Source organism: Muntiacus reevesi, chromosome 3 (genome assembly GCF_963930625.1).
Source record: "Muntiacus reevesi chromosome 3, mMunRee1.1, whole genome shotgun sequence".
In the NCBI taxonomy this organism is placed as follows: Eukaryota; Metazoa; Chordata; class Mammalia; order Artiodactyla; family Cervidae; genus Muntiacus; species Muntiacus reevesi.
Window position 1 is genome coordinate 165,883,762 of NC_089251.1, and position 25,505 is coordinate 165,909,266.

The 25,505-nt window shown below is 43.9% G+C and overlaps 1 protein-coding gene across 5 annotated transcripts in view; it reads right to left on the reverse strand.

Annotated features, from left to right (window-relative positions):
• The window catches only part of ARID1B (AT-rich interaction domain 1B), a 409,096-nt gene that overhangs the window by 42,293 nt on the left and 341,298 nt on the right, over nt 1-25,505 (reverse strand). For 3 of the 5 annotated variants that reach the window (XM_065931067.1, XM_065931064.1, XM_065931066.1), the window contains one exon: nt 18,154-18,481. In XM_065931067.1, the coding sequence (XP_065787139.1) occupies nt 18,154-18,481 (328 nt within the window). Of the gene's footprint in view, nt 1-16,365; nt 16,495-18,153; nt 18,482-25,505 lie in introns of all 5 variants that reach the window. The other 2 variants (XM_065931065.1, XM_065931063.1) reach the window with 1 other exon arrangement.

The following is a 25,505-nucleotide window of genomic DNA, read 5'->3' on the forward strand; positions in this document are numbered from 1 at the left end:
TGAGGCAAAGAGCTGACTCACTGGAAAAGACCCTGATGCAGGGAAAGATTGAAGGCAGGAGGAGGACGCAGCAACCGAGGATGAGATGGTTGGACGGCATCAATGACTCAGTGGACCTGGGTTTGACCAAACTCTAGGAGATAGTGAAGGCCAGGGAAGCCTGGTGTGCTGCAGAGTCCATGGGGTCGCCAAGAGTTAAACATGACATGTTGTGACTGAACAACAACAAAGGAGTTTTTATACTGGAGACAAGGGACCCAAGAGGCTCCCAGTCAACCCTCCCCGCACTGTTGTGCAGACTCATTTTTATAGTGACTTAGTTTTGTGCCTATGCTCTGAGAAAAACAAATTTCTCTTAAATCCTGCAAAGAGGAAAAGGGTAGTCTTTGAACCGAAGAAGACAACTGTCACACAATCTCATTCCTCTAACTGCTGGTAATGAGACAGGGAAAGGTAGGGGGAAAGGTTTGAACAGCACGGTGGTTTAATTTTCCCGGGAAAATTATGATACAGAAAGAAAGATAATGGCAATACTGCAAAATCTTGCGAAGACTCCACTGTTGGTAGTCAAGCTTTTCTTATGTAAATAGTACACTTAAAAAAAAAACTTATCAAAGTTTTGGCTACTAACATTTACTCTTAGGAGTAAAGCTGATAGGAGGGCTAAAAATGTAGAGAGTGAAAAAGCTGGCTTAAAACTTAACATTCAAAAAAACGAAGATCATGGCATCTGGTCCCATCACTTTATGGCAAATAAATGGGGAAACAATGGAAACAGTGACATATTTTATTTTCTTGGGCTCCAAAATCACTGCAGATGGTGATTGCAGCCATGAAATTAAAAGACGCTTGCTTCTTGGAAGAAAAGTTATGACCAGCCTAGACAGCATATTAAAAAGCAGAGACATTACTTTGCCGACAAAGGTCCATACAGTTAAAGCTATGGTTTTTCCAGTAGTCATGCAAGGATGTGAGAGTTGGACCATAAAGAAAGTTGAGCACCAAAGAATTGATGCTTCTGAACTATGGTGTTGGAGAAGACTCTTGAAAGTCCCTTGGACTGCAAGGAGATCCAACCAGTCCATCCTAAAGGAAATCAGTCCTGAATATTCATTGGAAGGACTGATGTTGAAGCTCCAACACTTTGGCCACCTGATGCGAAGAACTGACTTATTTGAAAAGACCCTGATGCTGGGAAAGATTGAAGGTGGGAGGGGAAGGGCACGAGAGGATGAGATGGTTGGATGGCGTCACTGACTCGATCGACATGAGTTTCAGCAAGCTCTGGGAGTTGGTGATGGACAAGGAGGCCTGGTGTGCTGCAGTCTATGGTGTCGCAAAGAGTTGGACATGACTGAGCGACTGAACTGAACTGAAAAATGCAGACACCTGACTTATCTGTTCCAAATTATGATTACAACCCCCTCCACCTCCATTAAACTGTCATTTAGTGGTTCTTAATGCATAACAGTAAAAAAAAAAAAAATTTAAGAGATTACTTAAGAAATTAACATAGGTCATTAAAAAATACTATTCTTTAAGTGCAGCTATTTTCAGTGGATTCAACTTTCTGCTTGGTAGAAGTTCAAACTTGGTCTAGCTGAATATTCCAAGTATCAAGGGTTTGAGTGGTTTTTTCTTTCTTTTAAATATTATATCAACCATTCAGAGAAATTCTATACAAACTAACACTTATGATGGCTTGGAAGGAATATTCTAGACGGCTGAAAGGCTAATGTGAGTGTGGCTCTGGGATGAAGGAGTGTTATTTCTGCCTTGAATTCTCAGCTCACCTAAGTCCCCCTCTGAATAACTAAAGATGGTAGGGATTAGACTGCAGGTCATTATAATGTGTCTAAGATCACCCAGTGGTTTCCGATTCATCTCTAAGTCATCAAATACTTATAAACACACTGCTCAGAAGCTATGACCATATCCCAATATGGTCAGGGTTTTAAACATCAACAGTGTAGACTACTGGCATTAACTTTAGTATCTCTGGTTCTCTTCTAAGGTGTTTTCTTTCAACATGACAATTTAGCATTTATGCAACTGTTTCACAAGAAAACAAGTAGCACCTATCAGGATCATTCTCTCTTAGCTGATAAACCAGATGAAGAGCATCCTTGACTTATGAACAGGCTGTGTTTTCTGGAGACTACTTCCAACTCAGTGACTGCTTTCAAGTTTCAGCCAACTTCAAAATACAGGTTTAGGGGTCACCCCTACGAAGGCCCTTCTTATTCCCTGATCTGGAAGCTCTGCCTTCTCCAGACTCTGTGCCTTTTTATAGCTTTATAGCTTCTGCACTTTCCTTTGTATATGAACATAATTTAGGTTCATGTCTTGGCTCTTCTAATGTATGCCTTTTGAGAAGTACAAATGAGCACATCACAGCTACTAAAAAGTATTTGTTAAATGAATGAATTGATAGAAAATATTTTTATCATTGTGAATGGGCATTTGGATAGATGACCACGTTTTCAAGCTTCCACCAAATTCAGTTTCACATTTGGTGAAACTAACATGTGTATGAAACTCACAGTTCCTTAAGCACACTTGTTTACAACTGAGGTGGAAAAAAAAGAATCAGAGTATAAAATCCACCAGGCAGATGGTTAAATTAAGTAACCTCAAAGGCCCAATTCTATTATTTCTCCCCCAAGTCTGCATCTTCAATCACCATAAGATGATGAAAGTGCACATAACAGGTTTTAAAAATAACAAAAAGTTTAAGATTTAAAGGTCCGTGCAGTGGATGTCAGCTGCTGGTTACAATGGTCCTCGATGAAACTATGCCTCTGGCTTTAAAAGTCAGACTGAAAAGCCAGGGCTCTTGACTCTGTCACTAGTGACACTATCCACTGTCGCTGGGATCCAGGAGGAAAGCTCTCAGCCCAGTGTTACACATGAACATTGAGGAACTGATAATGATGATAAATATTAGTAATTTATTAAGTACTGACAAATATGCCCAACATGATTTCTAGGTACTTTATACATGGAATTTTTTAAGTTCCTGGAGGAAAGGAGGGAGCATTATGGTCACATACAGAGCAAGAAAATAAGGATCAGAGAGATTAAACAACTTGCCTGAAGACACACAGCCAGTAAGTGGCAGAAGGAGAAGCCCCTAAGCCTGCTCACAGACCAGTACACTAAATATCGTCTCTCAGGTCCCCCTGGCACAGCAGACTCTCCATGGCACAAGGCAGCCTGCCATGTCCCTTCCTTGTGTCTACCACACTTCTGTTTTGTTGTATTGTTGCTGTTGTTATTCAGTTGCTCAGTAGTGTCCAACTCTTTGCGACCCCATGGACTTGGAGAACTTCAGGCTTCCTTGTCCTTCCTTCACTATCTCCTGGAGTTTGCTCAAACTCATGTCCATTGAGTTGGTGATGCCATTTAACCATCTCATCCTCCGCCGCCCTCTTCTGTTGTAGGAAGGGACAAACCAGAGCGGTGCTTTTCTCTGGGTTCCTGGAGGGCTCACTCAGTGAGGTAGACACAGTGAGAGGTGGTGGAAGGGGACAGATCAACCCCTGGACGCTGACCTCGAGGAAGGCACTCATCCTGGGGGCTACAGGCCTCCCGGGGGTATCCAAGCAGGAAGGAGCTGAGAAGGAAACGAGCCCTCCCAAGAGAGCAGGGCATTCGTGCTCACGAGCACACACCTGGCCACCTGTCTAAGTGCAGGAGAGAGCCAGTCTGTCATCATCACAGAAGAAACCCTATTCATGACTGCTCTGGAAACCACTGCCAAGACTATTGGTAATTTTGAACAAGCAAAATGGGCTTTATACTAAAAAAGAGCTTTCAATGGCTTCTGTTGAATTTTGGAAATGGAGACAATTTGTTTTTTGGAAGGAAACAGAAGATGGTAGCCTCTCTGATTAGGCTGAGTGCTCCAACTACTGTGGAGCCTCCGACAAGAGCATTTCCAGGGCTCATGACAGAAAGCTGATGCAGCTGAGCCGATGACCGCTCCCAGGACCACAGGCAGTGCCCATGGACTTCCAGCTCTTTCTGACACTGTAACATGTGGAGTGCTCCGAACAGAATCAGGAGCGCAAAATAGTCATCAGACAGTTCCTTTTTTCAAAAGGAAACAAGAGCAACAAAACAAAAACAGCCGCAAATACAAATTCACATAAGGGAAACATTTTTAACATAGAATGTTGCCCAAATGGAACAGCAAAGGGGCCCACCTTGATCTTCGGGTCTGTGAACTGCTGGGCTGCGGTTTCTGGCGGGTCTATGGGCTCAGATGGTTTTTATCATGAATGATGTGCTCCTGATGCCACAGATCCCTTACCCAAAACGGCTATGGCAATGGAGGCCCAGTAACGTCTGAGGGGGGTGGGCTGATAAACACCTGAAAATAACTTTTTGTTGCTGTTATGCTGCTGAGGCGGCTACTGGACTGTGTCCTGTGAAAATGACTATTGATGGCTCCACAAACCACAAGGCACTTACTACACGGCCCTGTGCTGGTTGGGCCAGGGTACAGCCTGGCATGACCCCCCAGTCTGGAAGTGTTGAGATGTGATGTGCAGGGCTGTCATTTAGAAGCGTGAACTTGCAGAATGAACCAAAGGAACTTTAATCAGTCTTCAGCTGGGACTAGACCTAGGTGTCTAAGATCTGTCATTCCATGACAAGAAGGAGGTCATCACAACGAGAATAATTGAATAATTCAGATGCAGAGCCTGCCTGTTTACACTTCCATCCAGCACTGTTCCTCCCTGTTCCTCAGTCTACACACACAACAGCAGGTTTTCACAGATCCTCCTTTTATTCACGTGGGAGATTTCTCAGACAAGACACATAAATCTGCCAATAATGGGCTGGCTCTGTGGGAAAAATCCCGGAAGCAAACACAGATTTTTAAAGTGACCATTTCCAATGGTTCACTGTGAAAACAGAAAGGAGAACACAGCTTTCCACCACAGTCTGAATTTAGCAGGTGAAATATAAGTATGAAATCCAATAAAGAGTAACCACACATTTCTAAATATCGTGTTTTAAAGTCAACTACAATAAAATGTAAAGTAAAATAAAGTCTGTAGATGATTCTGGGGTTTTAAAAGAATATTTAGGTCATATTGTTTTCGCATTCACTACTATTCTTTTAACAGGGATAGACTGGAACATGTAAAATGTTCATTTTGAGAATGAACTGATTTCTGACACAGCTCTTTGGAGAAGAGTAGGGGCAGAGAGGGTCTCCTTTGTAGCTCAGTTGGTAAAGAATCTGCCTGCAGTGCAGGAGACCTGGGTTTGATTCCTGGGTCAGGAAGATTCCCCTGGAGAAGGAAACGGCAACCCACTCCAGTATTCTTGCCTGGAGAATCCCATCGACAGAGGAGCCTGGTGGGCTGTAATCCATGGGGTAGCAAGAGTTGCACATGACTTAGCGACTAAACCACCAGGGGCAGACAGAAGAAATATGTTGGAAACAGACACCATGTGAGTGAAGTCACTTTATAAAGCCCCAGTGGCTAAGACACATGGAGGGAAGCTCCACTCTGAAGAGTTCCAGCACTGGAGACATCATTCCTGAGTTATGCTCAAAAAGAGCATGCTTTACTGGAGAACGGCATGACCACCAAACACACGTATCTTTCTCTATACGAACTGTCACTATGGAGATAGTTTAAGTTACGAAGCCAGAAACATAGTTTAAGTTATAAAGCCAGAAAAGATTGCTTACTGACAAATTAAATGAGACTTTCACTGAAATTTAGGGCACCTTCTCACTTAAAACCCAAAGCTATCAGAACCAGGAACTTGAAACTCTGAAAAGCCCAATTTAAGCAGTTTATTCTTGGAGACCTCCCATGGCAAACACAACATCACACAGGATGCCCTATTTCAACTGTTTTATAAACAAAAATTTTGCACGTATGTATCCAGATCACTGATGAAACAGACTTGCAACCTAAGTTACACAGCAGCTCATCCAAAGCAATACCAAGAGGGACACATTGAGTCAAGATTAGAGTAAGTCCTTTACATAAGTACCTTCAAGTTGCAAAGTATCAAAGATGTGAACATGTGTGTCATCAACATAAGGCATGAGTGAAACTGCAGCTTGGACTTACAAACTTACTTTGTTGGATTTATGAACCAACTGGGCTTATGAACACCCTCTTGGAACGAAACCTGTTTATATGTAGTGGACTTACTGTATTCTAAATCTAATATCTTTAGAGTGAAAATCACTAGCTCTGCCCCCAGAACAACACAATCAGAAGGAAAGCAAAAGCTGTCTGAGCTGCAGCCCACTTTTGGTGTGGCTAATCCATGAATGCACCTGTCATAACAAACACAACTACAGTTCTAGGGGTGAAATCATGTTATAATCTCAACAAGCCAGTTGCTCTGGCTAGACGTCAACCCTGTGAAGGTAAAGTGGCACCGACACCATTAAACCTGAGACAAAGAACGAACGCGAGTGCCAATGACTTAAAAAACTGTAGGCTCCTGGGAAGATGCACAGCCACATGCTACTTGTAATAAAACTCGCACCCTTTTCACTCAGGAAGACATGCTATCAATACAATAACAAAATTAATCAGAGTGCCCTCTGCGTAGCTGACAGAGTCACGTGTTCACGATGGGTGTGGGAGGGGGAGGGAGGAAGGGGCACACCGGGGGCCAGACAAAGGGCAACAGAAGTCAGGCACCAGAGCCGGGAGTGGCCCACCGCAAGCACACTGGGTGGATCACGGGGAAGGGTGGGCACTGGGGATGCTCTCGCGGATGCAAACAGTTTCACTGAGAGGTGAAGGAGAAAGGCGGGGAAGGCAGGAGGAGCGCCTTAGGCATCGACAGGCCCACCTGAGAAGGTCAGGGCATGTTCCCTGAGGAAGGGATCTCCTCAGGTGAGATCTGAGGGATGGAATGGGACTTAATCAGGTGAGGGGAGGAGAGGAGAGAAAAGAGATGAGGAGGAGGGAAGGGCCAGGTCACACGAGGCTTTGGTTCTGTGAGGTTCTGCCTGTACCCTCAGAGGAGCTGACAGAGGTGAGGGGTTTTAAATGGGAGAAATGGCAGCAAAGGTATGTGTATTTCAAAGGCGCAGTCCTCTGTGGGCACACCTGAGGCAGGAGGTGTGAACACAGGGCAACAGGGTGGCGTGGAGCCGGGCTGAGTGGGGAGCAACGGGAGGCTGAGCGCTACCTTAGAGGTAACCTGGCAGCATCTGGTGATGAGTCAGACACTGGGGGGAAAGAAACGTGGGGTCTGAGCTGCCCTGAGCTGCCCGAGGCAACGGCCAAAAGGCAGCTGGAGACACAAGTCTGAAGTCTGGTGAGTCCCTTCATATATTCATCCTTCCTCCCTAGGCAGGGATGCCTTTTACAAGGCTTCTTGATCTGTCGTCTAAGGCCTTCCCTTGTTGTGAACATGACTCTCTTTCCAAGGCAGCCTGTTCCCTTAGCGAGAATGGGAATGGGTACGATGCCAGCAACAAACTGGTGAGAGCAACAGCTGTCAGTCACTTCCCAGCTATGAATTAATAAACCCCCAAGCCCTTTGGTAATGGATACGTTTAAGTTGTTTTCCTTTAAGGGTGGGCAGAGAGGAGTGTAATAACACTTGACATCTCTACGAAGAAGGCCCTCTCAGTAGAGGGGGTGATGACCGTTAGCCTGTTCTCCGCCTTTTGTGAGTGCACGTTTGCAGATAACTCTTCTGAGTGGAATTTCTCCTGTGCAGGTCTCTACCGTGGGCTCGTGTAAGACGGCGGTGCCACAGGGCCTGCCTGGGCCTGAAGCATTCCTGCTGCTTGTCTCCCTGTCTCCTTCACCCCGCATCTCAGTGAGGCTGTTACGGCCAAGCTCGGGGGGACCCCGCACATGCCATGCTGAACTGCCTAAAGGCCCACATCAGAAAGCTGCTTTCCTTTGTTGTTAACTACTCCGTGCAGACCTCTCAGAGGGCTCTCACCTGTTATCAGCCCTGCTCCTGGCACTCAATCGAAATGCCACCAGGTGTGCAATTTTGAGATTCAGTACTTTCTTTTCGCCTCAGTGCAGGTAACTGGTTTCAGTTGTTCCCAAAGCCGCTGACTGGTCTTCACCTTGTTTCACAAAGCAGCCAGGAGAACAAACAGAGCTCTAGGCTTCTGAAGCGAGAGACTCCCTCATCGGGGTGTGAAGAAAATGCAAAAACTCTCTGGCTGCCTGAAGTTTGGTAATTGGTAACTAAGAATGTTCTCTTCATCTCAAAGTTGATTTTGGTTTGTTTAGCCCACTGTTCTGTTATTACGAAATGTTTACTGGCAATCATACAAAAATGACTAAAAGTCTCCCTTTTGAAGATGCTACCTTCAGAGATTTTGACATCAATGCTTCTCTCAAGTGCAAGTGTGACAGTTGGACTATAAAGAAAGCTGAGCGCCGAAGAATTGATGCTTTTGAACTGTGGTATTGGAGGAGACTCTTGAGTCCCTTGGACTGCAAGGAGATCCAACCAGCCCATTCTAAAGGAAATCAGTTCCGAATATTCATTGGAAGGACCGATGCCGAAGCTGAAACTCCAATACTTTTGCCACCTGATGCGAAGAACTGACTCATCTGATAAGACCCTGATGCTGGGAAAGACTGAAGGTGGGAGGAGAAGGGGACGACAGAGGATGAGGTGGTTGGATGGCATCACCAACTCAATGGATTTGAGTTTGAGTAAGCTCTGGGAGTTGGTGATGGATAGGGTGGCCTGACACGCTGCAGTCCATGGGGTCGCAAGGAGTCGGACATGACTGAGCGACTGAACTGAACTGAAGTGCAGGGTGTTAAGAAAGCCACAGGGGGCAGCACTGGGCCCCAAACCTGTCTTTCCTGGGGCAAGGGGTGACCCCAGATCTTTGTGGATGCTGGCACCTGTGGCTTCCGACCAGCCTCTAACAAGCCATAACTAGTGCACAGTTCCCTTGTCTGGTAAAAATGGGATCTGTTGAACCTTATGAAAGAAAAAATGAGTTGCCTCCGATGTCCCCCATAGAAAGAAAAAAGTGCCTCGTTCTAACTGCATGATATTCAAGATCTTTGTTTTAAGAAAGTTTATCTTGAGATCATAATACCACTCAAGATCTCCAATGACTTATAAAGGGGACTATTCTTTTTCAGTGACAGGAGTTCCCAGCCTCATACCAAGACACTCCCTGCATGTATACAAGCCATAAGGGAGAGAGAACTGACTCAGGAATAGGTCTCCTTGGAGGTATGGGCACCTCGTACACAGGGAGCAAACCAGCATGGCATGCAGTGAGGAGCCAATTAGCAGCTGGAAACGAGCTGACCCGTGTACTGTTTTGGAGGGGACAACCAAGAGGGCACAAATCTCATGCATATTCAGACTTCTTAGACCCTAATGGACCATTCTTAGACTTCTTACACCCTAGTGAGCCATTCTTAGACATCCTAGACACTAGTGGACCAGTCTGTTGGCTGAAAAATAAACAGAATTTGAGTCCTGAGATCTGCATTTCATATGCTTTACCACAGCAACACTCTAAAACCCTCTAATGAGGAATGCACTTGTCCAGGGCTGCAGTTTCAGGAAGCATATCAATACTACAAAGTTACTTGTTTTGGTGAAACACTGTTCAAAATTAGGGTAAAAATGTGGCAGAAAAGGCCTAACAGGAGAGCAAAACTATAGTTCTTTATGTCTGTCCCAGATGCTCAAAGGAGCAGGAGGGGCAGGATCCAGCAAGTTCTTCCTGGTAGGTTTTTAACAGTCAAAACCATTCCACTAAGAGTTAACAAGGGACAAAATCTTATGCTGCTCAGTCTTGTCTGACTCTTTGTGACTCCATGAACTGTACTCTGCCAGGCTCCTCTTGCCCATGGAATTCTTCAGGCAAGGCTACTGGAGTGGGCTGCCATTCATATTCCAGGAGATCTTCCCAATCCAGGGATTGAACCCGCATCTCTTGCATCTCCTGCATTGGGAGGTAGATTCTTTACCAATGGCACCACCTTACAGTTGGGTATTTTAATCTATGCGATGGAAATGGAGCTCAAAATAAGAATGAAGGTCAAGATCAGGACAGCCGCAGGGAGTTGCTCCCACAGCCTCACTGCTACCAGCTGAGAGGTCCTCTGAGCTGTCAGAGAATCCAGCATCCTCTCCACCCATGATCTTCACATGGTCACTGGCGACACCTCCCCTGCCGCAGACTGGATCACATCTTCTTCACCACTTATAAACTCTTCCTGTTGCCTTCAGTTCAAAGCTCTGTTGAGGTTATGAGATTTCAGGCTGGGAACCACTTGACACTTCCGGGTTTCAGCCTGGGCCCTGCAAATTGGGGCTGAGGCCAGCAGTACTACCTGACATATTCGTGATCGCTCAACAGCCGCACTTGAACAACTCTGAACAGCTGGGACTGACTGGGCTACATTGCTGATTTTTTCATGGGTGGACTGCAATGCTGATTCCAGATATGCTAATCTGTTTGTCCTGTGTAACTATGTGGTATGTGGAGGCAGAGATGTCACGAGACCCATGAGGTCAGACATGAAGACAAGTGGCCTGGACGAGTGAAAAGGGGCATGCACTCCGCCGATGGGAGACCCATCTGGTTAATAAGAGCCCCAACCCAATACACATGTCACTGTGAGCACTCTTCGGCTGTAAGGATGGCACCCTCTAAGAGGCCCTGTAAGAGGTTCAGACTGGGACTTGGATGGGAGACCTCCTGAGAAGGCAGGTCTAGGTATGGAGGGGAGCTTGGACTATCACAGAGTATCAGAAAGATACTGTTATGTGAGGATACTCAGAGGTAGAAAATGAGACAAAAGATCGCCTAAGCCTGAGTTAAGGTATCAGGTCTATTTAAACATCAGTCTCTCCTAATTCTACCCAGTGTCCCCAGCCCTGGTCCAGTGATTTCTTCAGCCAGAGTCTACCAGGTGCAAAGCACAGGTCACCTGAGCTCGCGCTTGTCCTGCCTCCTCCCTCCATGTTTTTCATTAGGGCTCTTCAGCTGCAGGAATCCCTAACGCAGGCCCCAGAACTGGGCTGGTCCCCACACCAGGATCCCCCAGTTTATAACAATAAACAGGCTCATGAGCCTCACCTGGTGTGAGGGTGTGTGTGTTTATTTAAAAATCTCTCTAGATAATATCCAGTCATTTAAGGAACTTCACAGACTCTAGTCTATTAAAAGGTTTGCTGTACATTTCATACTTTGATTCCCTGGATCTCATTAAACTTTAAAAAACAATTTTTCCTGGTCTTTTAAAAACTATGTTTTACTAATTTTTTTTTAATTTGAAGACTAATAAATGTGGTTTATGGCTGCCATAGTAATTTTGAAACGGAAAGATTTGTTTGAAATCATAATCTTAAAATATCAACATAATAATATTCATTCAAATTCTGAATTTTGAAAAAAAAAAAAGGAGCTATAAATGAAAGCATAATGTTTAGATGTTAAAGCAAAGGCTTATATTTAATTGCAAAAATTAAAACTCTATTTAAATCTTTGAAATCTTTTTGCTTTGTCTTTCAATAACATGGCTTTTCAAATCATAGCTATTATTTTAAAACCTAATTGGCCAAAATCCAAAGGGCTAAATTCTTAGTTAACACAAATCACTTAGACCTCTTCAAGCCCAATATAGCTGAGGCCTGACACACATACGTTTCTTCTCCTTCTCTTTGACACATTAATGCACCATCTCCATTACTATGTTTCCACATCAGTGGCTCCTTGCCCATCAGCAGAACTGCGTCATACTGGCTTCAAGGAAATAATAGAGAAAAAGTGCCTTGCTGGCAAATAGCAACAGGGAAAATGAATTATAAATACACCTCACTAAAGAATAGTTGCTGGAAGGTGTGTGCATGTGTGTGTGTGCACATGCACAGAAGACAGACATAAGCGCCTATGGAGGCCCACGAGGACACACCAACCCACCTGGGTGTGTGTGTGCTGTTTCCAAGCAGAGAAACCACTGCTGAGACTCTCACAGAATAGTCAGCCAAGTCAACACCAATAGTTAGGTTGCTACTGACCCAGCTACCAAGACTTCATGAAATTTATTCACCTTGTTAAAGAGTGGCTAAGACTGAAAAACAGTATTAATTAAAATCTCTAATCTCCTACTTTACTAAAAACAAAAACATTTAGATTTCAGTTATCTGATCTTTCACTATGACTTAAGAAAGAATTAAAATGTAGGTCTCCAGACTCAGGGTTGTGATATTCAGCATAATAATTCCTTCTAGACAGGAGAAATGAGACTTCAAACTGACTCATTTTTGCTCCTTTTAAAAAAACAGAAAAAAAAACCTAAGCAGTCTGAGAGTTTTCCTCCATCTGATACTCAGTTAGTCCACTGCGGAGTTTCTCAGGGACAGAAAAGGATGACAGATATGGCTTGTAACAGCATCACAAAAATGTATGCATTTGTAAAAATGCCAACTTCTGTTTCTATTCTTGCACGGCTCAGAATTCTTACTTCAACAGCTACACTCCAGTCTCAAGAATAAATGCAAAATGTTAAAGTGTAATTGGCAGGCAATCAAAGGGTGAAAAGGATAGAAATTCAAGCCCAACTGTGTGCCACCAAGTAAACTGTCACTCCATCTCAGGAGGTGTGTGGCTCCAGAAACAAACTCCCTGTGATGCGCAGCGAGTCTGCGTGGGGAGCAGAACACCGCCTTCCTTCCAGCTGCAGCAGAGCCTCCGGTGAAGACGAGTAGTCCAGACCTCAGCACATAAAGTTGGGTTGCCAGTAAGACACTGATGAATGTTTGCTTTCTAATAGTAGATCTGCCTTTGGATATGACAGGGAACTAAAATTAAGAGAACTTTTTCTTTTTTTTTTTTTAAAAGAAAATCTAGAGAGACAGCACTAAGCAGCAGGAAGAGCAACAGGTCCAGGAGACCGGCCCTGGGGTCTGCCTTGCCCCTCCTGTAACTAACTAAATAACCGTGGGCAGTAATGTTGTAGGTCTTGGTTTCCCTCATCATAAAACTGAGGGGTACAGACTGGATGACATCTAAAGTCCTTCCAGCTCTAAAATTCTATTACTGTACAAGTGGAACTCTACATCCTCTTGGAACCGATTCTGATGAAACATTACTAAAGTTCTGTGCCAGGACTTTGACACAAACCACCTCAAGCCACTAGAGACTTGATTAACGTTGAGCTACAGGAGGTGCTCGGGCTGGCTGACTTCAAGGAATCAAAATCTACCATGGCCTAAAGATCTAGGGCTTGCCAGGCCTTCTGTAAATTCACTGAAGTCATGTATATTCCTTGGAGCTCATTTCTAAGGAAAAAAAAAAATCTGGATAATGCAGAAATATCCAAATCCACAGATCAGCTGTACTGAGCAAAAATGTCAGTTGCTGGACAATACCAGGTGGGTGGCACCTAGAATGAATGAATGAATGAAAGCAAAACACACTAAATGACTGAGGAAAATTGATTTCATATGTGTGTATATGTGTGTTAAGCACAGAGGTCAATCATTCAACAAATATGAAGGACTATGTTACAGCTTGGGATTCATGGAAATGCTTCTTTAGAAGCAGTAAGTCAAAATCTTTCCTAAACTGCTGGCCAATTTTGGCTCGCCTGCGCTTCGACAATGTCTCAGAATTCTTCCAAAGTGATGCTGTCAGAATTGGACTGAATATGAACGTCATCTGCCAGCTCTGACTAGGCTTTTAGTATGACAACTCATGTTTCCCACTTTCTGCTTCTCATGGCTTCAAAAGAACAGAACATTATCTAGAAATGTTTTAAAACTGAATACAGCAAGGCATCTTCTGAGTAAAAAGTATATCAAGTGTGTATGGGGGGCTACCCTGGACAGATATTACAGACAAACTGTTCATTTCAATTTACTGGCTAGTATTATGCAGCTAACCTAGTAGCTGAACAGTAAGATTCATAACATTCTATTATAAATTGTCTGAAAATCAAAATGAGGGAGTCCTTCACTCAAAAGGTGACAAAAATTGATTCATCCATAAGTTCCTTAAATACTCAAGGCAGCAGTTTTATGCTCAGTGTCACCCTTAAAGAAGGAATTAGTAAAACTAGTTAAATCCGTTTTGTTTTTTCTCTAAACTATCTTACATCCAACTAGTTGAGAAACTGAAGCCTAACTGCCATGATCCCTCATTTCTGCAGTTAGCTTTCTGCCTCTAAATGCACACGCACACACACCCCCATACACGCTCTCTCTCACATGCTCACTTCCTCCCTTCAACTCAAATCTGTCTTTCTCAGATTCCCTCATAGGCTTTAGGCCCTTCAGGATTCTGACTTGAGAAAGAAGTCATCATAACAAATTCTGAATACTGTGTTTTTGAAAGGTTTGAGCTACTTCTTCCCTAAAAACTGCCATTTAGTGAACTGCCTTTTCAAGTTGCCAACCTAACTTTAACCTCATAGAGCTATCCACGAGGAGAGAAAACAAAAGCAAAAACACAACTTGCTGCAAGGAGCTGTTAGGTAAAGCAAAAACGATGCTGAAAATCAGATCTCCTAACCGCCAGCCCTGAAACATGTACTACACATGTTTTCTCACATTCAAGCTTCTGCTATAAAAAAAGGGGGTGGGGCACAACAGGTTATATATACTGCAAAGGAAGGGAGATTTAAAATAGAAATAAAACTTTCTTTCTTCTTCAGAAAGAACAGTGTAAACACAAATGGCAAAACTCAGAGCTAATAGGAATGGGGCTGCAAAGATGAGCCTTTGTCAAGTGGGTTTCATATGATTTACGGACTCACGCCAACATCTTTCTTTTCCTTATTTTTAATTAAGGAGGAGGTGCTGTATTCTGAGGAAGCTATCTGGATGCTGCTGGCTGAAATGCAGATCTGATCTTCTCGTGCTGGTTGGCGAACATTGATTTTCTGCCCCAGTGGAAGAGATTTTACTCTGATGCATGCCATTTAAATTCATTTTACACAGCTGCTTAATGTGGCTTGGCAAGGCCCAGCCAAACTAGCTTTGTGGGTCTAAATAGGACTCCTGAGTTGGTAAAGGACAGAGCCTATGGATTAGCAGCTGATGATAAATGCTTTTCTCCCTTCTTATCTTCCTACCAACTCAGGAAGTGACCTTGAATGTAGCACGAGAAAGGAAAAAAGATGAAAGGCAATTTCTCCAAAATAAGTGTGTTTACCTCATTCCATACTTATTTCAATTTTAGGATTATGTTTACAGAATTCTTTATTTGTTGGGACAATTAGGACCATGTTTACAGGATTTAGAACTCTCAAATGGAAAAATTATCATTTGCACTTGTTGCTTAACTACATGTACAGAATATAAAGCTATTAAAAAGCTGTGTCATACATTCATAACGAGTAGTGAAAACACAATTCTGTAAGTTCAGTCTTCAAACAAAGTTAGTTGATTGTTCCCTGTTTTTTATTTTACAAAACTGTTGTATCTTTCTACTGAAACTAGCTCCTGAACACAATTCAATCTACAGGAGATAATCTCATCATTACTATATGTTAAATAAGATCACTAACAGTATTTTTGCTTAAACACTCAGTATACTTCAAGATTATTTATTAACCTAAAGACAGTGACGGCCTGATAGTACAGTTCTGTAGTAGGAAAGAAGAGAGATACTTTTTGTTGCTGTATGTAATTCCTGTGTTGAAACATAGTAATATGGCAACACTGTGTTTGGGAAAAAAAATCCTGTGTTGGATTATTTGGCTGTATTTTCCCATTGACTTTGATATTCTAATCTTCCTTGGGAGAAGGAAAGAATAGAAATCTTTGATATAGATGTTTGCTCAGTGATGTCACTAGACCCCCCCCAAGTCCTATTAATAACCTCAGCCCCGCCTCCTGCCTGGGGCTCTCGTCAATGAGCCCGCTACTCTGTGAATTCGGGGGGTGTGTGGGAGCAGGTCGCTGTTGTGGCAGGAATGACAGTAACACAGTCATGATAACAGTGCTGCACAACACAAGTCCTAGACAACAGGACGACGACAGTGGGGGACATGACGCCGGAGTAGGTGACTTCATTATTTTAACGTGGATAAAACTTTTTGTTTTCCTCTCAGGCACGAAGGAAAGAAGCCATGCCGAAGCCATGCAGAGACAGGATCTGGGGGGCGACATGCAGGTCTCTACCAAACTACCACAGTATTGCCAGGGAAGATGAAAAAACGAAACAAACAAAACAAACAAAAACCCGAAACAAACAAAATAAACAAAAGACAACCCCCTCTGAGATGGATCTTCTCTTAGGTCTTTCACGCTCCTGCTTTGGGTGTTCCTTTTGCAGCCAGATGGCATGTTCATTAACAGCTTAAACAAATGCCCAGGTCCCGCAGCAAGTCAGGGTGTGCGGCTACCTACCCGTACTGGTCAGGCTGGTGCATCATGGGAGCCTGAGAGTTGCCATAGTTGGGGTGCTGGGAAGAAAACATGGGGCGTCCGCCAGCCCCAGACTGGCTGGGATAAGCAGGCGACCTAATGTATGGTGGCCTAAAGTAGAACAGAAGAACAGCTTCTTTGGATTTGTTCTGTAGACAAGTATGAATCCCCCTGTCCATTACGTTATCTCCACACCAAGGTGTGGTGGCTATAGAGGGTGGTCTGATACTCCATATTAGAGCTCTGACGGGCGGAACATGAAGGCAAGACTTTGAAATGGTCTATTGATTAGAAAAAGGAACTGAAAATGCTTGGATGTACACGTATACATTAATTTATATAGAAGTATATATAAACTGATTCAGAAAGGGAACACAGCAAAGCTTTTTCATCAAACAACTCTGCCTTAATCTCTACAGTTACTGTCTTCCCAGCTCACTACTCAAGGTTTCATGTCAAATGCAATCAAATATTTTCTCCTTAAAAAGAAAATAACTTGTGTTGTTTTTGAGTTGTGACAATGGACAATTCATTTAAACCTAAATTAGAACTTCAACTGGATGGGCCCAACCAGTCCTCACAGACAGGTATATTAAAACATTCTCTCTGCAGCCTGCATACGTTCAGTTCAGAGGTATAGTGCCCGGGTTCAGAAGATTCTAAGTCACTGTAACATGGATAAGAGTGAGAAAGGTGGGGGGAGGGGGTAAGAAGAGAGAATCTGACTTTCATTTTGATTCCTCAAAGGAAATTTATTATTTTGTAGAGCAAATAGTGAGACTGGAAGGGTCCCTAACATTCTCAAATAGCAGCTTCAGAGGAAAAGTAACAAAAGGATACATTTACACACACACCACACACACACACACACACACACACACACACACAAAGCTCTTATTTCCCCTTGACAAAATCAGAATCTTCTCTTTTCTCCTGAAGATACCGTCTTGTTCAGTCGCTCAGTCATGTCTGACTCTGCGACCCCATGGACTGCATATCTTTCAGTGTCCTTTGTTTTAAACATCTTAACATATGTTAAACAAAATTCAAACATTTTTTCATGTGGGTCTTTTATATAGTTACTTTGTCTCATGAACTTTTAACTCAATTATTTTAAAACAGGTCGAGTATTTACTTCAAGACTTTTTCAGGATTAAAAACAAGTAAATAATTGAGGCTAAAGCCTTGCTCTATCAACTTAAACGTTCAGAAATACAATCCTTGTTTTGCTAACTGCCTTTTGGTTTGAACAGAGAGAGACATATGCCCAGAAAAATAAAAATACAACATAAGAACACGAAGCAATAAATCTCACACGTATACATTTAGACAAACACACACAATACACATATGTGTACATACAACGTTTCTATTTCATAAGGATTTCTACAGTGAGGTTAAAAGCAAAAAAGGGAGGCGTTCTTTTTGAATGTTTAGATTTGGGCCCGTTTCTAGGCTTTACAGTCTCCTCCCTAAGCCTCGCTGTGTTAAATGGAACCACAGACTCGCCCTGTACCACTGGCTCTGGGTGGCTAGGTGCAGTGGCTCTTCTCAGGCATTTCAAACAACCTCCCATAACTGATTCCTTCCTCCATGTCTCATAGAACACAGTCTATCATTTACTTCTCTGGCCTTTCTGATACATGTGACACAAAAGGGGTGGCCAAGCACAGTGGCCCTCTGCTGCTCTCCACCCCCATTGACGGGATGACCTATTCTGGCTCCGCGCGTGAGCACATGTCCGCGCATACCGCCCGCCCGACAGCATACCTGCTTTGCGCCGAGTTCGCAGCGGCCTGCATCACTGCGGCAGCTGCCTCCTGTGCCTTACGGTTCACGGTTGGCATTGGTGGCCCCATTCCTGGCCCCCCCTGCTGAGACATGCCAGGAGAACTGGGGGTCATGCTGCTCATGTTTCCAGGAAATGGTCTGTTCTGCATGCCTGCGGATGGCACTCGTCCCAGGGGCATGGAGCCACATGGCTGGCTTGGCCCTTGTCCATGCATCTGGCTGTTGGCATTGACGCCCATGCCGGGCCCTGGGCCGCTGTAGCTTGCACTGGGCACCCCACTGTATGTTGGGGGTCTGGAGTAGTTACCTAAACAAAAATCAAACACAAATTAGAGCCTTGTTCTTATTATCTGAACTTGTGAAAACATTCGCTGGAAGTACTTTTGGTCCAACAATGTGCTCCACATAGAATATGAGTCATTATCCTCATTAACCCTTTCCCACTGGTGCTGATGAGGTTGGCAGTCTCAAAGCATACGATCTCTGTACATCCCAAAGGCAAAGAGCCACAGAGGACACTGGAACATGGAGAAACCCAGGCTGACCTCTGAAACCATCTCTGCATGGACACAGATGGAGTGCTGAGTGGTGCTTCAGCTCATTCAACACCTCATGTTCTTACCAAAATTCAACCAAAATAATTATTTTAGCCCCTAGTCCCTAGATGCACTCCAACCTGAGACTGCACCAGTACATCATTACCACATGACAATAAAGTGTTCAGAAGGTGTAAGGAAACATGCACATATGGTCAAAATTACCCTTCAAAACCCCACAGGAGGGGTCATGTGGAAACCTGCAATTAGTCCAATCCAGTCAGCTTGTCTCTGGTATCTAGAGACATTTTTTTTTTGCTTGAGCACCAGATAAAAGTGGCTGGGTTGTACCTGGCACCATGTCTTTTAAGTAAGCTTTAAGCACAAGCATGGCACTCAGCAAAGCAGGACGGTGGCACTACAGCAAGCAGGCAGGCTCTGAGACTGAGATAAGCGTCTGCAATCTCACCCCCATCCCTGCTCACATGAGGCACACGCTCCTGGGGTAGATGGCCGGGACTAGCTCCACAGTTTTGTTTTCTCTCTCCTTCCACACCTTTTATTTTGGTTGAGGGTACATAAATTATAGTCAACTAAATTGAAGGCATGTATAATGCCACTTCGATAACAATAACTGCTGAACCACACACATTATGTGTGAGATATCAGGTTAAGTGTTTTGCATCTATGATTTCATTCATTCCTCCGATAATTATGAGAAATATAGATACGACCATGACTGCATTGACAAAAGAAGAAAATCAAGAGCTAGTAGGTTAGGATTCAAGCTCAAGCAAAATGATTATGGAACCAATGTAATTAACCAATAAAATATGCTGCCTCCCAATAAGTGACTGTGGAAATGAAATATATGTAAAAGGAGAAGTGTTTGGAGAGTATGGATTAGTATTTCTCCACGTGTCCTTACCACTTCCTGGAAGAATCTCATCTACCTAACGTAACTGTTCTAGGCACAGGGGATGTAAGGTTAAATACAATGCAATTCCTATACTCAAGAAGTTCACAACGTAAGATTGTGAATGTGTGTGTGTGTGTGTACAAGGTGAAGTAGCAGGGGAAAGACAAGAAGAAATACAAAAGCAAAAACAGAAAAGATAAGGCACTGTAAAAACTGTAAGCAAAGAAGAGTAAGTCCTTGCAGAGTAGGAACACAGGGGGTCATCCGCAGGGGGCAGGCTGAGTGAAGTTTTTTGAAAAACCACGTTGAGTCTTGACCCAGGAATCTGTGTGGGGTAGGCTCTGGGATCTGGGAGAACTGGGGCTGAGTAAAAACTCTGTGAATATACCAACCATGTGACCTTAGGTAAGCTGTTTTTAATTTTTCTTGGTTTCATTCTCTTCCCTTTAAAACAGAGAGGATCCTCTTTATTTCAGTCTACTTGAAGAGTTGCTGTTAGGATTAAATGATGTAGTTTGTGTAAAGTGTCTCAAATATGGATGTAGAAGTGGTCGGGGGTTACTGGTGGGATGAGAATAACGCAGAAGAGGACAGAGGGCCCCTGTGGGTGAGGCAGTGAACAACAGCACAGACAGCGAGAGCAGATGTGACAGCAAGGCACTGCTGAGCTGGTGCGGCTGTGAGAAGGGCGCAGAGGGAAGAGGGCCCCGCTCTCCAGGCTTCCCAGCCTGGGGCGTGTTCTAAGGGTGAGGAGGGGCTTCTTCAGGTTTCTCCAGCAGAAACTGGATTAGATCAGCAACAATAAAACCCAGCAATCCATGTTTCCTGTGTGCTAACCTCAGCTCCAAGTTCTTTGCATTACCTCCTTTCATCCATACGTCAAGCTTAAGAGAACCCAGTCACTGTGTCCTCACTTTAGGGAGAGGAGCCTGAGGCGGTATGCAGAGTGACCTGACCCAAGGTCATGTGGCTAACAGGCCTCAGAGCCGTGGTCTGTACACTGTATTCCGCTAGCTGCACCCCTGACTGGCCTCTCAAACACTTAACGGAAAACCACACTGACATAACAGCATCATCACAATCGTGAAAGCAGGTTTTCTTAAGGGCACCTCCAAACCTGAGTTTTCAACAGTGACTGATGTCATCTCTTCGTTAGGTGCTGTTTGTGAACTCTCGCACATGGCTGTCCATGAAGCGTATCACTCGCTGAAGGGTGAGTATTTTAGGCTTTGTGGGCTAGATGATCTCTGTCAAAACTAAACCGCCACTGCTGCCTTGATGTGGCCAGAGGTGACACACACATGCATCGGAGCATCTGTGTTCCAATAAAACTTTATTTACAAACACAGTGGCCGGCCAGACTGGCCATGAGCCGCTGAGCCCTGAGACAGACCAGTCTTGGGACAAGCTCCTTAAGAAAGGGCTCCATCAGCACAGAAGTGACCTGCTAAAGGCGGCAGCTACTTTCCCCAGGGTATTCCTGGAAGTCCAAGGGCTGGGGAGGAACAGCAGCACAAGGCACTGGCCATCTGAGGAGCTGGAATGGACAGGAAAATCAAAAGGAAGAGAAGGGACAGCAGAAGTTCAATACAATCACCTCAGGTGCCCCCGAGTTGCAAGCGAGTCAGTGTTTTATGCCAGCACCTCAACTATAAACCGTGTTTTCAAGAAGATACCCTGCCACTGCAGAAATAATCAACCTGATATTGTTTGTAAGTAAACACTGATTCAGATGGTAAAGAACCTGTCTGCAATGCTGGAGATCTGGGTCAGATCCCTGGGTTGGGAAAATCCCCTAGAGAACAGAATGGCAACCCACTCCAGTATTCCTGCCTGGAGAATTCCATGGACAGAGGAGCCTGGTGGGTCCATGGGGTCGCAAAGAGTCAGACATGACTGAGTGACTTACACAACACAACACAAAAGGTAAACATTCACTGTTTATCAATTTTGAAGTTCTTTATAAAAAGTTCTGAGGCGACTCCGAATCTGTTGTCCCATGGGACCACATAGACTGTCCCCGTCTACTTTCCCATCACATCATCTTAGAGGAAAGGGCACCTTATGCTCACACTGGATGGGGGCGTTGCAGAGCAGTGGACAAGATGCTGTGTCCCCCTCTTCCTATCCCAGAGCACAGTCCTTGGAACTCTGCTCTGTGGTAGGATGAAGGCTCACCCCTCCCCACCCCGTCCGCCTCTCAGCCCTTCCCTCCAGACTGTCTGATAACATCAGTGAGATACAGTGCTCTTCCCTGGCTCTTGCTTTTATTAAAAATAAACTCATTTGTAGCTTGAATGCAAACGAAATTAATCCACATATTCTTCCTGTTCCTCTGTAGCTAGTTTCCACTCTCCCTCCCTCAACACTTGGTAAGTGACTCATTTGGTAAGAAACGTTATTCAGTGAAAACATATGTACCCTTTGCTTTCGAAGGAAATGAAATGACACTTTAATCTTGTTTTAGAAAACAAGCATTTACATGGTTATTGCAGACTAAGCCCATAATGCACTTGATATGAGAGGAAGGTCCTTGGTTTTGCTAAAACCTGCCTGTAGTTGAAGTAGAATGCTGCTCATACTTGGAACAGAGAAATACTGTCCCTCTGGGTTCCTGCACCTTGGGTTTAACTGCCAGTCAGGGGCTGTATTTTAGTAACCACAAAGGAAAACAACTGAGATGTCCAGTACCCCTGTCCCCATTTTCTATCTTTCTCATTCATTTTATGTGATAAGAAGAGAAGAGCTCTGTTTCAATAGCGTTGCTCAGTTCCACAGCTGGTCTTCATTGCACAGCAGGAAGCATTCTGTAACCCGGGAGAATATGCATCAGAGCACAACCACCATGCATACCCACACGCATGCGTGCACTCGTGCTTAGAAAGGCCCATTGAACGCTGGGCTCCCAGGCTTATTTTCCCTCAATCAGCTGGGCTGATTTCACAAACTGGCACTCAAAAGCACATGTCAAGGGAATATGTTCTAATTATAGAGGCCTCTATTTGGTGGAAGAAATACAAAGTTCCCTTTTCTTCTCCTTGAAACTTTAAAAGACTTTCCTCATTAAACTCACATGCCTGGATAAAAATGGTTTCTAAAGGCTTTAAACGGCTTAAGAGGCAGCAACAGATAAAGCACAGGCTGTAGAAACTGGATTTGAATACTGGTTCTGACACTTTCTAGGAGCACGACCTTGGACAACTTATTTAACCTCTTGGAACATGAGTTTTGACAGATAAAGTAACAATATTAATGGGCAATGGGCAGAAAGTGACTAGTACAGTGCCAAGCATGGGATTACCTAATAAATTATAGTTATCATCACGATCATCAACAATAATATTATCAATAATCACTAATACAATCTTTTTCCATAATCTTTTAAAAATGTGTAGGAGTAAATGATTCACACCCCCCTCACTTTGCCTACTCGATAATATATCTTTCTCCCCAAAATAAATAAAAACCAAATATGTAAGCCAAGCAAAATATGAGAGGAAAAGCCAGGAATGAGGAGTGCAATCTTATTTCCATGTTTCTCTAATAGATTAGTAATTTGTTGGCACTGGCTCTGACAGAAAACAGATGGATCCAGCATTAAGCACAATGAAGGCAGCAGATGCTAGGCCAGCCCACCTCAGCTGGACGGGCCTTGCAGCCAAGTCCGAGAGCCCACAGTTTTCAAGTGGGTTCATCTTGGCACACCAGCTTTGGAAAATTGGTCACCGAATGAATTCAGATTTTAACTCACCGGGAGCTGTATTCAAGCACCAGATAACAGAAGCAGGAGCTACACTCTATTCACATCACCAACATTATTTGAGGAGGATCACAAATAATTCTGTACCTGACTCTGCAATTTTAAAATTTGCTAGTTAATATTAATCTCCCAAGGTTACAGCTTCTACGGAATTATTAAATGTTTCCAGCTATTTTGCTTCTCGGTTTCAACCATCTAACAATGACTTAGGAACAACTACTGCATGCAAGGTCCTATATTATTTCCCCTTGCTGTGGAGGGTAAAATGGTGCACAAATCACAGAACAGACACTTGAAAAAAATGAATAATTAGCTATACATTACGATGAACACATTTGTGAATTAGGTTTAAATCAGCACTTTTTATGGTCATCTACTACTACACTTGTCATGTTTATGGAGGTAGAATTTCTACGCATTAGCAAGCATACATGCCCTGTGACCACCAGCACAGTTAAGACACGGCGAGGGTGCTCCTATCAGGACAAAGAGCAGCCGTCTGGCGGTCAGTCTCGCCCCAGCCCTGGCAGCCACTGGCCTGATTTCCGTTCCTGCGGTGTTGCCTTCCCCAGGATGCCATGGAAAGTGACTCATGCAGTGCTGGGCTGGCTCCTTTCACTCAGCATCATGCTTCTGAAATTCATCCGTAACGCTGTGCATATCAGGAGTCTGCTCCCTTCTGCTGCCGAGCTGTGTTCCATCTTCTGTGGACATGTGGGCTGTCCCCATTTCTGGCAATCGTGACTGAAGCTACCGACACTTACACACAGGTCTCCCAGTGGATATGTTTCATCTCTCTTGGTAAACCCCAGAGATGGCTGCTATGTTGTACATTAACTGCGTTCTTAGCTTTGTAAGAAACTCTACCACAATACATATGAGAGTTCCAAGTGCTCTACTGTATATCCTTGATATTGCAAATTTTTAAAAAATATCAGCCATTCCAGTAGCTGTTATGAATACTCTTGTGGCTTTAATTTTCATTTTCCTAATGATAAATGATTTTGAGAGCATTTTTCATGTAAATAAGATCCTTGCCGTGTAAAAAAGTTGTATTTCAAAAACCTTCCAATGCTACTTTTCTAATTAGAATGATCACACAGTGCTATGCTTTCAGGCACAGATTTAGGAGAGAAACGGACTGAGTAGTTAAGAAGACCATAGATTCAAAATGAAAGCGCACTTACCCCAAGTTGCAGTAAACCCTACTATTTGTGGAAATTGAGATAATTTATCTTTTGAACTGATACAAGAGGCACCACATTTTTCCTAGGTCAACATGCATTTTAAAAAGTATTCGAAATGCAAAAGCAATAATAATATGATATAAAGCTTGTAAAAGAAATGGAAAGATTCATTGCCTTACAGTATGACTTTAATGTTTCACTTTTGGTAGTTTTTTCCCATTATGTTATAAAAATTAACTCCTTTAAAATGTAATTATACAGTGATGTGAGCTCAATACAGAAGATACAGAAGCACAGAGAGAAAACAGACAACAATGATCCCTAGTGCCGTCTCCCAGAGGTAATTCTTCAGCACTGAGCAGTCAGCCTAACAAGCATCAAGCATCAACGCAGCATCAAGGAATACTCCAGAATTCTCTCTGTCTGAAACCCTGGAATTCTGTCTCCATCCATTCAGGAGATAGTTTTTAAGAGCCTCTTTTGTGCCCGCTCTGTGCTCATTGCTGATGATGCAGCGGTGAGCGAAGGCAGAGAGCTTCCACTTTGGTTGGCAGGAGATAGGTCAATAGATAGACCTAGACCACGCCATGTGGTGCCGAGTACTCGGATGGAAAAGGGAGCAGGGAGAGCTTGGACAGAGTGAAGAGGGCAGGCACCCCTGAGAGGGTGACTGAAGAGAGCCGCGTGGGCAGGGAGCTGCGTGTGCATGTTGGTGCCTCTCCACCACCACCATCAAGGCCGACATACACACAGGCCTGGGAACACATGGGCAAGTCCGATGCTGGTTCTGACTTCAGAGCAAGGAGAGAAGAGAGGAGCACAGGCTCCCAAGGAGCAGGGGCATAAACGTCTGCATGTGTGTGACCTTCACAAAGACACTCGTCACCACAATGTCCAGTTTCCTCATCTGCACAAAGGGTATAATACAA